Here is an 18,149-nt window from a genome sequence, read left to right as displayed (position 1 = left end):
ACATTAGCAGCAGAGATACACTGTGATAAACAAAGCACTTAGCACTTTGAGAGAGCTTATTTCTATCACAATGCAGTCATGATTTCAGCCCTTTCAGGTCACAGTCTTTTATAAACCAGGTGGTGAGAGACACATCAATGTGATATTGATTTAACATTAAAATAAATATTAAAAACTCACATTCAAGGCAGACTTAGTCAATTTTGTGGGAATAACTACTCGTTTCATCAGACAAAGCCTTGTGGAACAGCACCAGATATGTCTGACAGTAGTCACTATGGTGATAATTTTATGACATCCTGTACTGTAGTACTTACGCGTTGGGAGTGCCTTGCTGGCCACAGAACTGCCCATTGCTGTCTGTGGGGTACACAACCTTCCTGGGGTCACCATGAATCCAGGCTGGATGGAGAGCAGAATAGAACACACACATGGAGAGAGAGAGGGAGAAAGAGAGAAAGAGAGAAAGAGAGAGAGAGAGAGAGAGAGAGAGAGAGAGAGAGAGAGAGAGAGAGAGAGAGAGAGAGAGAAAGATGTTATTTATTACTCTTCATCTCTTTCTTCTATGTGATGAAGATACACAGTCAATGCTACTGTACAGAATGATACTCCCTTCTCTGAAAATGATGCCATAAAACATGAAGTACGTTTAATAATAATTGTTGATCAGTCCCAAAGTCGTGCTTCCAGACACACAGAACACGGCAGTCTCGGCTGCACAGGTTAAGACACGGAAGATGGAACACCGACGGTGCTTGTGCTGACACTTTTGTTTAACAGCAGCGGTAGCAGCAAACACACAAATCCATGCAGTCAGCATCGGCCAGGGGAAAAAATATGACCACTTCAACGTAGCGACGTAGCACAAAGAAGCAGTGGCGGATAATGAGGTGTGTTAATCGAGCCTCTCACAGACTCGACGCAGCAGATAGGGCTGGACGGTATCGATTTTTGCCGGCCGAACTAAACAAATCCGGACTAAATCATGTGCCAAGGAGAGTGATGGATCGAGTTCTTTGCACGCCACCTCCCCCGTCTCTCTCTCAGTCTCTCTCGCTCACCTTGGTGTCACCTTAATGGGCTTTGTCATCCAAAACCGCTAGCACTTGACCGCTGATACGCTGACTGAGCGGCTAGCAAGGCCCCCACGAGCCTGTGTTTTTGCGTCGTCGTCTTGGGAGGGAGCAGAAACAATTTAGCCAAACGGGTGTGTGTGTGTGTGTGTGTGTGTGTGTGTGTGTGTGTGTGTGTGTGTGTGTGTGTGTGTGTGTGTGTGTGTGTGCGTGCGTGCGGATGTGTGCGTGTGCGTGTGTGTGCGCGCATGTTTATGTGTGTGTGTGTGCGTGCATGCCTGCGTGTGTGCCTGCATGTGTGTGCTTGTGTGCTTGTGTGCGCGCGTGCGTGCGTGCGTGCGTGCGTGTGTGCATGGCGGGAGGGAGGTAGAAAAACAAAGCCCTCCACTTAATCACAGCCAAGCCCCCGGCCATTTAAAGTCACCTCCATTCCCTATTACCAAAAACAGCCGCCACTCTCTCTCTCTCTCTCTCTCTCTCTCTCTCTCTCTCTATCTCGCCCCTCTCTCTCTCGCTCCCTCTCTCTCATCCTCCTACTCGCTCTTAAAGTAATTGGACAACAAAGTCCACCCTTGGCCTCTGACGTGAGACTACTGCCAAGGAGAGCCTTTAAGACCGACTACTCAGTGAGATGATCTCGCCGATGATCTCATTCTACTTTGCCTACAGAAAAAAACAGTGCTGTGTGTGTTGTGTTTATGTGTGTGTGTGTGTGTGTGTGTGTGTGTGTGTGTGTGTGTGTGTGTGTGTGTGTGTGTGTGTGTGTGTGAGAGTGTGTGTTCACATGTTCACATGTGGATATATAGAGAGAGATGTGTGTGGGGGGGCGGGGGCACTTGGGGGGCATTGAGACATCTGTGAGGGCGGAAGGGGGCACTCAGTTGCAAATGGGGAGCATTAGTCCATCATTTTTTTTAAACTGAGGGGCCATTGGCAGGCTTATGATGAGGTCAAGGGGGCGTTTGTTCAAAACAAGGTTGAGAACCACTGCTGTAGAGAAAGATATGTACATTGATAGTGCTGGTCATTGATCACTCCCATCTACAGGAGCAACACAATAACAACTTGAGAAAGTGTCCATGTTCAAAAAGTGCAGAGACTGCTTGACACAAAGCATCTGATGTTTGCACCGGCTCCTGCATTCCAGCACTCCTACTCATCTGTGCAGACGTGACCCCCACCCCGACCACACACACACACACACACACACACACACACACACACACACACACACACACACACACACACACACACACACACACACACACACACACACACACACACACACACACACACACACACACACACACACACACACCACACAAGAAGACCTGCGTGAGAGTCTACAGTAGCAAAGACCACTGCCTGTATTCTCCTACTCACTCCCACAACTGTCTGGTCCTAACAATCACAGGCGTTGTCCTCAGCTGCTCAGCTAATGGACAGCGCTTCAAGCATTACTTGCATGATGACATATCACTTACAGATGTGGACGTTCAGCTTTTATCCAGAATGACTAACGCAGCTATCATCCACAATCACAGGCATTGTACTGAGCTTTGCTGAGAGAGGAGATTGCTTCACATTTTGACACGTAAATGCAAAAAGCCATGATTTAAACATGTATATTGTCTAAAAGGCGACATTTGGAAACGTAAATGGTATAAATGACGGCCTTTAAAAATGCAAATGATGACATTTTTCCAGACATGTAAATGGATAAGCGCTCCATTTATACAGCACTTTCATACGCCTTCATCGGCATACCCAAGGAGCACTTTACATAGAATGCCTCAAATTCACCCATTCACACACAGATGGTAAAAGCCACCATGGCAGGTGCCAAGCAGAATGCCAGGAGCAAAATGGCTTTCTGGGTCCTGCTCAAGCACCTGCTGACCTAAACAGAAAGAGGAGGCATCAAATCAACCAAAACCAACGTGGTTGTCGCTGGGTGGCATCTCCGTCTCACGTGACACTCTGGGCAGAATGGGGCTTTGGAGGTTTTTGGATCCTGCTCAAGCCACACTTCACAGAATGAGTGTGGCATCAAATCAACCAGCAAAAACCCTATTCATCTCCAGAGCCAACAAAAAGCCCACGTGGGGAATTGCACACAACGAAATTGCATTTTATGCCTCACCCATGCAAGGGGGCATCCCAACTGGCACTCCAAGGGAGCAGTGCAGCAGCACGATACCATGCTCAGGAGGAGGATGGGCAGGAGGATGGGCAAGAAGAGAGCGCTGGTTAAACACTCTCCCCACCAACCTAGCGGGTCGGAAATTGGGAAACAAACTGGCAACCCTTTAGGCTACAAGCCTGACTCCCTAACCCTTACCCATGACTGATATTAAGACATGTATCTCCTATTTGTGTGATCCATTTATCATTTCATCTCGTCTACAGAATGAGTAACAAGGAACTATCACAGTCACAGGCAATGCTCTGATGTATGCGCATATGGGAAATTCTTTATATTACATCATTGCATTACCTTGGGGGTACAATGGTGACACAGACCCTCTCTGTGATGACACCGTCATCGTCTTTACTATAGTTCTGGGTCAGTGACAAATAAGGGTTTGTACAATGAGAAATTATTAAATGTTTCAATACATTACTCTAAACATTTCCATCAGGTTTGCTAAAATATATATTTTGTATTTCTGTGTGTTTCATGCGATGTCAAATAGTGACAGAGACCCTTCCTGTGATGAAACCTTCACCAGTCTTAACTATATTTATGCAAGAGACGATCTGTTCTTCTTTTAACATTCTTTCTGCAGCTGTGAGTGTGAACGAGGTCTGCTTCACACCAGATGTGCTGTGGGTGTGTGACAGCTGCAGGGTGTCCCAATTTTCATTGATTTTTGATTCTACAAACAGCTAGAAAAACGGCAGCCTGAGATACTCGTTTTCTGTATACTCCAACACGTTAAATTATGTAACGATTAGGCGGATGCACACATGCAGTTAGGCCGTTTTTTTAATCTACACAGCAGACCTCATAAAAGCCTCATAGACTCCCGTTCTGTGGTGGCAAAATGGTGACATGCAAGGAGCAGCACATCGGGAGTGTGACAACTCCTGAATCCCCAATTAGATCCTTGTCACCTGCTGATCAGTTCATCAATTACTTGTTTCTCGCAGCTAGAAGTGCCTGTGCAGCATATGTACACTACACATACTGTCACTGTTTGCCTGTTCACTCCCATGTGTAATTGGACTCTTCTGTTTGTGCTCGTGTTGTGTAGCGCTACTGATAAGCACGTAGCTCTGAATACTCGGCATCATGTCATTCGGGCTGTCCAGACAGATTGGGTCAATACATTTCCAATTTCACACTTGTGAAACTCCTGAGCTTTTGAATTATTTTGTTTAGATGAAATAAAAATGAACCACGAAAAGTAATACTAAACAACGTGTACAGTAAGCACAATTCAATAAAAGCCTAAGAGTGATTGGGATGGTGGATACGTAGATGGTTTACTACAGGGAGCAGCAGGACATTCGCTGTGCTGCTCTAAGATGCTGTAAGCTGGAGGAGAGGAGGTGGAGTGTAAACCCTCAACCCTCCTGAGTCCCGTTGCTGGGCAATGCCCAACTCCTCAGCTTCTGTCGCTTGTTAACATACTCGGAAGAAGAAAAAAAACATTCTCCTCCCAAGCTCCCCATAGCACACTTTGAAGTCATGGAGAAAATGGAAATCACACCCCAGCACTCTGACATATGCTCGCTATTGTATCTCGTCTACAATTGCATTTGTTATTTTACGGTTTTCACATTTTCTAATCTTCTGCAAAGGAAATCACAACCACAGCACAACCCCAACGTTATGAAAGGAAAATGACGTTAGATTAGAAAAACTCTAAGGTTGCTGATGGAGTGTGCCTCCGAAAATAACAAAATGAAAGAAAAAAACAAGGCAGCACTGTTTAAAACTTTTATGCTTCCTTCAGTACCCCGCAGTTGGTCTCTTATGTGTTGTTCCATCTTCTGTTTGCCCGCCATTTCCTTTGTTTACCCTCATCATAACCATTTGTCCTGATAACGGATGACTACAGGGCACGTCTGGCTGGCATCCGGCTCAGCTCCGCTTTCCTCCTCGCTGCTGTTTATTTGGACAGCATGAGTTGTGTGCCACCATCCTTGCCATAGACCCGCTTATTACCCTCCATAACACTCCACTTCCACCACACCCACCCCCCAAAAAAGAATTATTTCGCTCATTACACGCTCTGAGAGAAATGACAAATGGGTGCCGGAAATAAGCTGAGGAACACACTGAGCCATGATTGAATATAGGCAACCATTTCCCTACCGCGGGGCAGATAAAGAAAAGGATTAGAGGTAATTGCCTTGCCGACTGCTGTTTTGAGGTGGCTGGCTGTACCGTGTGACGTAGCACACTGGCATATTTCTCAAAACGGTTCAAACGCGGGGCAGATAACAACTGCAGTCGTATGGAAAAGACAATGTGACGGCATAGTATTTGCTGCTGTATGCTGTAGCATAGGTACGCAACTCCTTTAGTGTGGAGAGGAGATGGCCCGACGATACTATTATGGTAATTACCGCTCTTGTTGCACGTTATAGCCGGCCGTGGCCTGGAGTGTCGGCGGTTGTTGATGGGAGTGCCTTCACGTAGATGGTGGTGCTGGCTTTTGAAAACGGAGCCGGGCCGGACGCGGCGCTGGTCAGGCCCAGAGCTGAAGCTGTGGAGCCGTGAGAGGCGGCTCTGATTGTGAAGTGCTCATGCAAGTGGGACTGATGGAGCGGCAAGAGAGAGAGAGAGAGAGAGAGGATGAGAGAGAGAGAGAGAGAGAGAGAGAGAGAGAGAGAGAGAGAGAGAGAGAGAGCTGTGCTTGCTTACCCACGGTTCCCAGCGCAATGTAGCCTAGGATGACGATGAAGAAGATCACACAGCACAGCACGTCTGTGCAGCTCCTGCAGAGAGAGATAGACAACAAGGAAGAGATAGAGAGAGAGAGAGAGAGAAAGAGAGAGAAAGAGAAAGAGAGAGAAAGAGGGGAAAAAAACATTAACAAAAAGAACGAGCAACTTGTTTGTGTGTGTGCATGCGCGTGTATGTGTGTGTTTGTCCGACAGTGTTTGCGCACAAGTGGAAGTCTGACTCTGAAGTCTCTCATCTATTATTACTGAAGCCCTTATACTCTTCATCAAAGAAAAAAAAGCAAACAGCGACTCTGTTTCTGAGGCTCCAGATTTTGCTCAGTGCTACTGTCTCTGCTGGGCTCCCCTTATTATCATATCTGGAAATAGTTAGACTAGAGAGAGAGAGAGAGAGAGAGAGAGAGATACAGCGTCCCATGGCTGTTTCAAAGGCAGCTCTCTGATGGAATGGTAATGGGCAAAGCAGTGGGGGAACAGAATAGAAGGAGTGGAGTGGAGGGGAGAGAGAGAGAGAGAGAGAGAGAGAGAGAGAGAGAGAGAGAGAGAGAGAGAGAGAGAGAGAGAGAGAGAGAGGGCAGAAGGAGAAACAGCTTTAGTATTTTTGGAATTCTCAAATGTCAGTTTCTCCCACAGTGCTCTCTCTCTCTCTCTCTCTCTCTCTCTCTCTCTCTCTCTCTCTCTCTCTCTCTCTCTATCTCTCTCTCTCTCTCTCTCTCTCAGGTGAGAGTAGGGGGTGGAAGAATAGTACAAAAGAAGCAGAAAAAGAAATGTAGAGAGTGGGATGGAAAAGAGACAGGGACTGTGAGCGAGATGGGGGGGGGGGGGGGGTGTTAGAGAGGAATGGAGAAAAAGGGGAGGCAATACAAAGATAGAAAAAAACACTGGTGAGAGGTGCCAAAAGAAGGAAGAAAGGGCAGTAGAGAAAAAAAGAGAGAATGGGGCAGAAACAGAAAGAGAGAGATGGAAGAATATAACAGATAGGAGGCAGACAACAAAAAGCTAAGAAAGGAAGAAAGAGAGAGAGAGAATGAGACAGGGGGATGACAGAGAGGGAGAGAGAGAGAGAGAGAGAGAGAGAGAGAGAGAGAGAGAGAGAGAGAGAGAGAGAGAGAGAGAGAGAGAGAGAGAGAGAGCGAGAGGGGGAGAGAGAGAGAGAGAGAGAGAGAGAGAGAGAGAGAGAGAGAGAGAGAGAGGGGTGGGGGGGGTGGATGACAGGGAGGGCTGATGGGGAGGCCTGGTGAGAGCATGCCACAGCAACACAGCACTAATGAGTTGTGTTTACATCTCAACCCTCCACTACACCCCCCCCCTCCCCCGCCATCACCGCAACACCAAACATCCAGCCCTCTCTTGCCCTACTCAGCCGACCCATCAGCCATCTCCAAACAGTAAAAAATGCAGTGTTAATTCAACACCCACAGAGTACTCTGATACCAAATACAACAAAGAGAATGTTAAATCGTCTCTATGTAAGTGTTGTATTACTGCTGCAAAACTTACCATGTACCAGCCAAACATCCAGCCATCCCTCCCCAGCCCTTCTCAGCCTTCACATCGTCCATCTCTGCTGGCCCTGCACACCACCATCCATATTCCTCATCCTCTCCCCAACAACCCCAGGTGCCTCCTGCCTCCCCACCTCCCATTCTCAGACACCTCTACCTCTACCATATCTCACACCTCTACCAGACTATTTCAGCCTCCAACCTATGTCACCCATCCTCTACCAGCCCTCTCCAGTCCTTCTCAGCCTCCCCATCACCAAGCCACCCACAAAACATCCAGCCCTCTCCAGTCCTTCTCCAGTCCTTCCTATCAGCCATCTCTACGAGCCCTCCTCCCCTACCCTACTCAGCCTCCACAATCCCTACCCCATCTCCCCTGCCCTTGCTTCTTAGCCTATCCACCACCACCCATCTCTACCAGCCCTCTGCAGCCTCCCTATCATCAATCGCTATACCAGCCGTCCCCAGTCTTCCCTACCACCCATCTGTACCAGCTCTCCCCACCAAACATCTCTACCAGCCCTCCCGACCACCCATCTCTACCAGGCCTCTGCAGTCTCTTCATCACCAATCTCTACATGAGCCCTCCCCAGCGCCCCCATCACCCATCGCCCTCCAGCCGTCTCCAGTCCTCCCCACCAACCATCTCTACCAGCTCTCAGCAGTCTCTTCATCACCAATCTCTGTATCAGCTCTCCACAGACCTCAACAGCCCTCCCCATCACCCATCTCTACCAGCCCCTCATCCTCTTCCCCAGAACCCCAGCCGCCTACTGCCTCCCTCCTCCGGGACTTCTCAAAGCAGCTCACTTCAAAGGCATCAGGCCTCCTGCCTCTCCACTTCCACTCACTCCTTCTTCCTTTCTTCTCTCTTTCTTTCTTTCTGTCAGTCACTCTATCTTTTCTTTCATCTCTCTTCATATGCTCTTCCTTCGTTCCTTTCTCTTTTCCTTCATTAGTATTTTTTTCCCTTCTTTGCCTCTCGCCTTCTTCATTCATCCCTTTCACTGTGTCTCTCCATCTTTCTTTGACACAGAAAAACACATCACCCCTCCCCCACAAGCATCTTTGCATCTCTTGCATACTCTCTTGCTTTCTTCGCAACTCTCCCTTCTTCTTTCTTTCTTCTTCTTTCAAGCTGTGTTTGCCTGCCCTCTCTCTGTTTGTCTGTCTGTCGGTCTGTCTGTCTCTCTGTATCTCTCTCTCTCTGTATCTCTCTCTATCTCTCTCTCTCTCTCTCTCTCTCTCTCTCACACACACACACACACACACACACACACACACACACACACACACACACACACACACACACACACACACACACACACACACACACACACACACACACACACACACACTTCTCCTACAAGTGGTATGTCTCTAGCTTGTAGCTGTCATTGGGGTGCAGGGAGTGATGGATGAATGGTGGTAAGGGCGTGGTGGGTCTGATATAGACCCTGAGGGACTGCCACTCACGGCTCTCTGCCGTCTCTCAGCCTCTTCTAGACACCAACCAAGTAGCGGACCAAGACCAGAGAGTGGATTTGGAAAGCGTGATGAGGGATGTAGAACAGTGTTTCTCAAACTTCATTGTTTTGTGTACACCCTAGTGGTGTCAACAATGATCGATTTGGCGATCTAATCCAATGCGGGGCATGGACGATCCAGAATCGATCCGGCAAGTTCCAGAATCGATCCGGCAATTTTTTTAAGTTTCAATTACTTCCATTGATATTTTGGGAGCAAATGAATGTTAAATTAAATAAAAGCACTTCAAACATTGCAAGACTGATACAGACTGATACAGAAAACAGCCAAGAAAATGTTGCTCAGTATCTGACTACTTGTATTGCCTCATCATGACTGATTAAACATTTGCTTTGCTTTCAGTAGAAATGTAATGCATTGCAATGCATTGTAGAATTGAATCGGATCGGATCGGATCACATAGAATCGAATCGAATCGAATCGCTACCTCCCGAATCGTGATCGAATCGGATCGTGAGGGCAGTGCCGATCCACACCACTAGTACACCCTATTGCTTATTGTCATACCGTGTGTAACTCTGTGCTCCACAGTGCTCCACAGACTGTGCTCCATAATTTTGGTATATTTTTTTTCCATGTACCCTCTGCAGTGGGCTCAAGTACCCCTAGTGGTGCACGTATCCCTGATTGGGAACCCCTATTTAGAAAAGCAGCATATATAGTATATTTTTTGGGGTGGTTTTAACTTGTATTTCGATAGGACAGTGAAGAACAGGACAGGAAAAGAGTGGGGAGAAAGAGACAGGGGGGAGGCCCAGAAACGACCGCGGGCCGAGAATCGAACCCGGGTCGCTGGTCTTGCAGTGCAGTGCCATTCCGGTTGAGCCATGGCAGCATGTTACTTTCGAGTGCAACGCCACTGCATGACTTCACCACTGATGTAAACTATGAGATCATCATAATCCCTGACTATGTCCTACTAACTAATCATTGAGCCCCAGGGCAATCCCTACCCCACTTCAGCCTCCGTTCCACTCAATTCCCTGTGCTCTGCGTGTGCTCAAGCTGAATATTGCTGATACAAGATATGACATCATCCACCCATTTACTCACTCACATACACATGGGGCGTGCAGTGCACAAACACACACATACACACACAAATGCTAACACACGCATACACACATACACACACACACATGCACACACACACATGCATAAACACACACGCACACGCACACATACACACACACACACACACACACACACACACACACACACACACACACACACACACACACACACACACACACGGCTACCCAGAACAGAAAGTCAGAAAGTGAGTTGGAAAAGCGTGTTGAATTGTGATGAGGTAGAGTACAGCAGAGCAGCACTTTACTTTAGAGTACACCACTGCATCACTTCACCACTAATGTAACCTATGAGATCATCATGACCCCTGCCTCTGTTTGTGTGTGTGTGTGTGTGTGTGTGTGTGTGTGTGTGTGTGTGTGTGTGTGTGTGTGTGTGTGTGTGTGTGTGTGTGTGTGTGTGTGTGTGTGTGTGTGTGTGTGTGTGTGTGCGTGTGTGCATGCGTGCGCCTGTGTGTACGTGCATGTGTGTGTGCTTGCGCGCACACACGTGCATTTGTGTGTTTCTGAGTGAGTGGATTGGGGGATGATGTCATGGGTCTACTAGAAGTAGTAGTGTACAGTATGAGCACACTCAGAACACGACAAGTAACTAAGGGGCTGAGTGTAGGAGAGGCTGGGGATGGCAGGGGTTGTAGTGGAGGAGAGGCTGGGGATGGCAGGGGTTGTAGTGGAGGAGAGGCTGGGGATGGCAGGGGTTGTAGTGGAGGAGAGGCTGGGGATGGCAGGGGTTGTAGTGTAGGAGAGGCTGGGGATGGCAGGGGCTGAGTGGAGGAGAGGCTGGGGATGGCAGGGGTTGTAGTGGGTAGGGTGCGATGTGTAGGAGGGGGATGGGAGGATGGGCACTGTCCCCTCTTCTGGGTTTGATATCTCATTCTCCTTCTGTACAGATACAATTTATCATGTGTTGTATTATCATGTGTTGTATTGTATTATGTGTCACATTTCTACTAATTTCTGTCACTGTCTCACTGGCTACGTTTACATGACTATTTTGATTCCGAATTAACTCACTTTACTTCTGAATAAAGCTTAAAGTGGACCTCCGGGATTTTGGACACCGGACCTCATTTCCGAGTCAGCCAGGGTGTAAACAATGTGTCCAGAACGTTTTTTTCCCATTCCATGCAGTCCTTGTGAATTCACATGTCCATGTTGCTATGCTAGCGAAAGTGAACGGCTATTGGTAGCCTGCCCCCAAAAATAGTCTTATCCAGTTTAAACAACATTCAAAACAAAACCGTTATTATGCCAGACTGCAAGTGTAAATATTTGTCTATATTTCGGTCCACTTTAATACCACTTTGAAAACGTCATGTAAAAACCTTCACAATTCAGAATTACATGAAAGATCAAAGTTAACTCGATGGAACTATTTAATTTGGAATTATTAGTTCGAAATAAAAATGTTGTAGCAATTGTCTTACTAATACAGTATGCTGTGTGGACGGTAAGGCAGCAAAATAAGTTCACCTTTTTGGGGACACAAGTCAATTCAATTCAACTCAAGTATTCTCCTATACATGATCTTAACATAACTACATTGATGTTGCTTACAATCGTAAAAATATCCCCCAATTCTGTTTTTTGTTGGGTCATTGGACTTGTCAGGGTGATGATCTCATAGGATGGTGATGATGATGTCATACAGTAGGTTACATTAGTGGTGAAGTGATGCAGTGGTGTTGCACTCTAAAGTAAAGTGCTGCTCTTCTTTGTCACTACTGCAAGTATATAACACCTCTCTGCTCTGCTCGAGGTACATTCCTCATTACAATTCAACACACTTTTCCAACTCACTTTCTGGAATTGGTCCACTAGGCAGCTCTGTGTGTGTGTGTGTGTGTGTGTGTGTGTGTGTGTGTGTGTGTGTGTGTGTGTGTGTGTGTGTGTGTGTGTGTGTGTGTGTGTGTGTGTGTGTGTGTGTGTGTGTGTGTGTGTGTGTGTGTGTGTGTGTGTGTGTGTGTGTTGTGCACATAGTGTCAAATAGAGCTCTCTTCACTGTCCTACTTGTGTAAATGCAAAAAACAAAACCAATGTGGCTTGGACAGCCTAAACTCTGCTAGAATATTAAAAACAAAAAACATTCCTCTACCTGGCACAACACAATGCTGCAAAATAGAATAAAATTCACTTTCAGGGGTGCTGTGGCAAAACCTGACTCACGCCCTGGCTTGTGAAAGTCAAAATCATTCCATCCTTAACAAATGAGCCTATCAGGGTCACTGTGTGTGATTTCCCATAGCTGAGCGGCATTATGGCTCTTCTTCCTGCTATCATTCTCAGCTTCATCATGGGTCGTGTTTATCCAATCACATGCAAGGATTTTCATCATTCGAAAACGTGTTGGTTGTGGGGGACACCGATATTGGTATTGTCAAGACGAAGGCTCCCAGCTGGCGAGAGTCAGGTTAGCTGTGGTCCACTGTGCTAATGCAGCTGACCATATACGTATGATGACCCAGGTTCGAATCCAATATGGTTCATATCCCAACCGTATCCCATATCTCCATCCCACTCACTCTTCATAAATAAAGGCCTACAGTAAAATGCCCAAAACATGTACTCTAAAAAAGTCACTCACGCTGACCCATTTACTGCGCTTGAGAATAGAAGACAACACCTTTAAATTCAGGTGAGCATATGGCTCTGAGGTCAGAAGTTAGCATAAGGCCACACATGCCCGGCCTCACGCGGTGGCACTTTCTCTCTCACACACACACACACACACACACACACACACACACACACACACACACACACACACACACACACACACACACACACACACACACACACACACACGTGCTAAAAGGCCTTTTCTGCTCGTTCCTTCATAATTAAACATGGGGATGCTCCCCAGGGGCCAGAGCAAGCAGCAATGCGCTCCCAGAATATCAATTTCAGCACAAAGGACCAGTTAAGAGATCAGTGCCTGTGAACACAGGGCCTCGTGCCCAAGGACAGAGCTCCCTGACAATGTATGTGTACGTACTCTACTGTATACTGGAATGTTATGTACGGTATGTATGTGTATGCATTAATGCGCATAAACATGCATATGCAAAGCTACTTAACACCAAGTTGACACACTAAAAGGTGACACATATTTGCTTGATCATGGGAACGCTCATTAAGGTACAGTGCGCGCACAGGCACACGCACACGCACACGAAAATGCGTGTGAACACACACACACACACACACACACACACACACACACACACACACACACACACACACACACACACACACACACACACACACACACACACACACACACACACAGCAATGCGGGCACGCACACACAAACACACACACACACACACACACACACACACACACACACACACACACACACACACACACACACACACACACACACTGGGAGACAGATCTTTGTGGCATATTATAAGATGCTCGGGAGCACAGCTGCCATTAGGCGGCAGGTTTATGCGTCTGTATAAATACTGCAAGTAGCGGCAGCTGCGCTTTTATTTTAACTTTAAATATTTCAACAATATGTCTTCTCCCATCGTGTATCGGAGGAGAGAAAGAGGGTGCGAGAGAGAGAGAGAGAGAGAGAGAGAGAGACAGAGAGAGACAGAGAGAGGAGAGGAGAAGATAGAGGCAATGGCAGAGGGAGGTGAAAGTGTAGTGAAAAACAAAACAAAGGGGCCGTATGTGCATGTGCGAGAGTGAGGAGTGAAGAAGTGAAGTGAAGAAGCTGTGTATCAGAAAGACAGAGAGAACACGGAGGAGAGAGGAGGGAGACAAGGGACAGATGACACAGAGAAAAATGGAGTATGAGTATGTGAAAGAGTAAGTTAAAGTGTTTATGAAACGAAAACAAACGGTCATTCCCATTAAAGCCTTGTTTTTTCTGATAGCATCGATGAGACTTTGAACCCAATCATCCTGGAGGAACTTGTGAAAATGGCAACTCAAAGTGTGAATTCTGTGAAATTTGGTGTGACTAATGAGCTGGGCTGTGACATCATAGAGGGGAGTCCCTGGTTTGCTAGTATGGCGATCTGAGAAAACAACGCACATTTGATGGACCCACATCTTATAAAGGAACCAAAATTCTGATACAAACATCAGCGTGTCGAAAAAGCACACATCCAACCTCATGAGAAAAAAAAACAGCAGCACAAATCTATTTCAGAGGCACTGATACATCTGCAGAAAGTGACATGTCTGACAGGCGAAGTGACGATTGTTGACATAGCCTGACAGTTCGTTTTGTTTATGGTTACGGTTGCTAAGGGCGCTTTGCCATGACCCACAGATGACATGGCGTGTGTATTTGTTGACAAATGGGGGGCATTTTGATTCAATTGCGCGATATAGTGTGATTGAAATGCATGTAGGCTACATGCAAAAATATCATCAACTAGAGAAAAAACTGAGGTATTAGGCTGTTGGAAAAACGCCCTATATAGCCTGAGTCCTCAGCATATTTTTAGCGTTTATCATTATTATTATTTTTTGTGCTCAAAGTCACAGGTGTCGCGTGTCCCTCAGCCGGACTCTGAGGACGAGGTGTGTCCAAACGTCAGCCACACGTGCACCACAATACTAAAAACAAACAATCAACGCTTCAAAGTAGGCCTACGCTATGTGCATCTCTGTTTATTCGCTAAGCAGTAGCAGGACTTTTTCTAGGATTTTTTGGCATGAGGGAGCATCATGGCAGGTTACAGGGGGTGAAGGGGGGTGTTCCCCCCATGAATGAGAAATTTATTAGGGGCGCTCAAATATATATATATATAAATATAAAAGTATGAGGGTGCACCCACGGAGGTATGAGGGTGGAGCGCCCCTATTTCCCCGTTCAGAAAAAGCCCTGAGTAGCCCAATCTGTGAGTTGGCTGTCCTCGACTGAGAGCACCACGCTGATGTGCGGATATCCTCCCAAAACCAATTTATTGACCAGTTGAATGGCAATTAATAAAAAGTGCATATTCCGAGAGCATTCGCATCGGTTTGGCATGTAATGTGCATTACCCTTTCCTGAAAACAACATACAAAGCAGATGGACAAGGTAAAACGAGTAGCCTAAAGCAAAGCAGTGCACTCACCTGTCTTCGTGCCCGAGCAGTTACAGGGGCAGTTTCAGTCTGCACGCCGGCGATGTCAATTGTTGGAACTGCTTGAGGCAATAGCATTCTCTTCAGTCCAACCATGCCCGCGACCTCCACATTTGTGGTGAAGCACAAGGGGTGGAAATGTGCCGAGCACAACAGTGACCAAGAGCTTGCTTCAAAACCACGCATTGGATCCACAGAGTCCTAGCTTGATTTAGCCTTCTCCTTGTCGGCCACAGTTCCATCATTCTTCACAGAAGGGAACTTGTGCAAAGATATTCCTTCTGTCAAGTAGCCATTTTTGCAGCTGGCACCGTTCGGCCCTCCAGCAACACACTGCTTGACACTGCGCTTTGTTTTGGTACTAGCCGCCATTGATCTGAACAAGGTGGAATGAGGTGAACTCACCCCTTCTATGTCACGCATATCATTTGCATAAAATTTGCATGTCACCAAAAAAACACTTTTTGGGAACGTTTTAACATGACTTTTAGGACAAAATATCACCCAGACAATATCCCATTTTATTCACAAGGCTTAGAACTTTCAGAATCTGTCCTGGAAATGGTCAAATTCCTTTACTTTGTTTTCGTTTCATAAACACTTTAAAGAGAGAAAGAATTAGAGGGAGAGAGAGAGAGAGAGAGAGAGAGAGAGAGAGAGAGAGAGAGAGAGAGAGAGAGAGAAAAAAGAAAGAAGAGAAAGAAAGAGAGAGAGAGAGAGAGAGAGAGAGGAAAAAGAAAGAGGAGAGAGAAAGAGAGAGAGAGAGAGAGAGAGACTTGAAAAATAAATAGAAGAGAAAGGCTCCTGGCAAATCTGCCGGTCCCAGAGAAAGCGACTTGTACATCTAATGACTCCTCCACACCCTTGTTGGAGGCGAGCCGCTCCTCTCTCCTTTTCCCTTTCTTCCTCCCTACCCAACAAACCAAAGGGTTGCGGGTGAATTCAAATTTCATTCAAGGGGGGGCGCGAGTAACTATAAGACAACTCCTTTGATTGCATTAGCCACTTTATCCCCCCTTCCAACTCATTAAGGTCACGGCACTGTATGTTACACCATCTGTTCCAGCGAGGAGAAGAGAGAGCCCTTTCCTTCAAAGATCTTATCGCGCCCGCGGCTAAAAAAGCTCGGTCTTGTCTTTCGGGTCGGCGCAGAAAGGAAAAGCAACCAGGGGGAGAGCGAAAGGGGAAGGTGAGAGGGGTGACAGCCTGCCAAAATCAGGACTTCTGTTTTTGTAGCTGTGTGGAGTAACAATAGGTCCAAGCGCTTTATAAGGTAATGCCGCGTTGGATTCTTCCAAGGGAGAGAGTGAGAGGGAGAGAGTTAGACCCGAAGAGGTAGAAAGACAGAGATTGACAGAAAGAGAACAATGGAAAAGGTTAGAGGGGAGAGGTAAGGATAACACAACACGCGATGAGAGAATAAATGAAACTGTAGAGAGGTAGAAGATTTAAAGATTTAAAGGATACAGAAAGAGAAAGAAGAGAAAGAAGGGGGGGTCCTGTGGTGCACTGCGCTATAAGGCCTCTTTTTACTCATACAGCACAGACTTTGCAGGAAACAAGAGACGCACTGTCAGCTGGGGGGGGGGCGGATTCTCATAGTTCAAAGCGGTCAACTCTGCATGCGCCGAAAATTCAAGGGCGGCGGACCAATCAGGATCTTGCACTGGCCACTAGCGTACCGGCAGATTACAGTACGGACAATTCAGCCTGGGAGAAGCATGCGTTCAGCTCTGCAAGGGGTCGTTTCAGCTCTGCTAAGGGGGGCGTGATGGCTGGTTCATGTACGTAGGCTGCAGTAGCAGGACGAGTATAAACCAGGCTTAATGCACCGACACCTTCTAAAGGCAGTCGCCTATAGAGATCCAGGTTCGAGTCTGGCCTGGGTCGTATCCTAACCCTTCCCCATCTCTCACCCTTGCACTCATTTCCTGTCTCAAACTTCACTACACCGTCATAATGAAGACTTAAAATTGCAAACGTATAATTAGAGAAGATAAGAGAAGAGAAGAGAAGGGAAGGGAAGAGAAGAGAAGAGAAGAGAAGAGAAGAGAAGAGAAGAGAAGAGAAGAGAAGAGAAGAGAAGAGAAGAGAAAGAAACATTGTGAGAGAAAGGATCGAACACACAGGCAGGTAGTGGGAAATCAACAATTCAGAAGAAGAGAGAAATACAGACATACAGTAAATGAAGAAACAGACAAACAAGAAAAAATCTCAACAAAACAGTCACGTTCTTCATCAAAAGCCCATAAATACTGTACACAGCCTTGCCCTGCTTTTCATCCTGGCCACACTGTGATAAACTATTTATCAAGGGAAACTGTGCCATGATCCCTTCACCGTTGGGCTAAAAGCCTCCAGACACTTCCTCCATGCTGACACTCCTCACTGGATGGGTGTCACCATCCGTCTCTCTCGGCACCATCAGGCAATGGATTAATGGGGGCATCAGTAAGCTATCCTGATGCATCAGCTGGTTTCATTTCACTTCCTGGAATCCATCTGACCTCAAAGCAGTAGGATACGGTCGCTTGACGTTGGCCTTGCACTTTTTTATGTAGCCTATCCATTCCCTGCTATCTGGTTGTAGCATACATTATGTACTGGCATTGCTGAATCAGTGCTGAACTATACATGGGTTCTCAATTTTTGTTTTCCCCTGGCTGCGCAACCCTGCCTGTGCACAACTCAACCCCTGAGTGCTGGAAACCGCTGTCGGTCAAAAACATTGCTCACATGGTTGGCTGCTGCCAGTGTATTGCCCCTCCCCACAACACCATGTTTATTAAAAAAAAAAACTATGTATAAAATGTGGTTTACGATTGAACATTTATTGGGTGTCACGAATGTGACATTTGGTGTATAGAGTACGTAGCCCATAGCCAATCAGTTGTATTCAAACAAACTGCAAGCTTCCGTTTG

General features: G+C 46.6%; 1 protein-coding gene across 5 annotated transcripts in view; it reads right to left on the bottom strand.

The window, feature by feature from the left end:
• slc44a5b (solute carrier family 44 member 5b) overlaps positions 1–18,149 on the bottom strand; it is a 78,093-nt gene that overhangs the window by 28,739 nt on the left and 31,205 nt on the right. For all 5 annotated transcript variants that reach the window (XM_063201458.1, XM_063201462.1, XM_063201463.1 and 2 more), the window contains exons 3-4: positions 5,950–6,023; positions 318–402 (exon numbers count right to left, since the gene is read on the bottom strand). In XM_063201458.1, coding sequence (XP_063057528.1) covers positions 318–402; positions 5,950–6,023 — 159 coding nt within the window. The remainder of the gene's footprint in view (positions 1–317; positions 403–5,949; positions 6,024–18,149) is intronic.

Source organism: Engraulis encrasicolus, chromosome 6 (assembly GCF_034702125.1).
Source record: "Engraulis encrasicolus isolate BLACKSEA-1 chromosome 6, IST_EnEncr_1.0, whole genome shotgun sequence".
In the NCBI taxonomy this organism is placed as follows: Eukaryota; Metazoa; Chordata; class Actinopteri; order Clupeiformes; family Engraulidae; genus Engraulis; species Engraulis encrasicolus.
The sequence above is the reverse complement of the archived record's forward strand: the minus strand, read 5'-3'. Positions and strand labels throughout refer to the sequence as shown.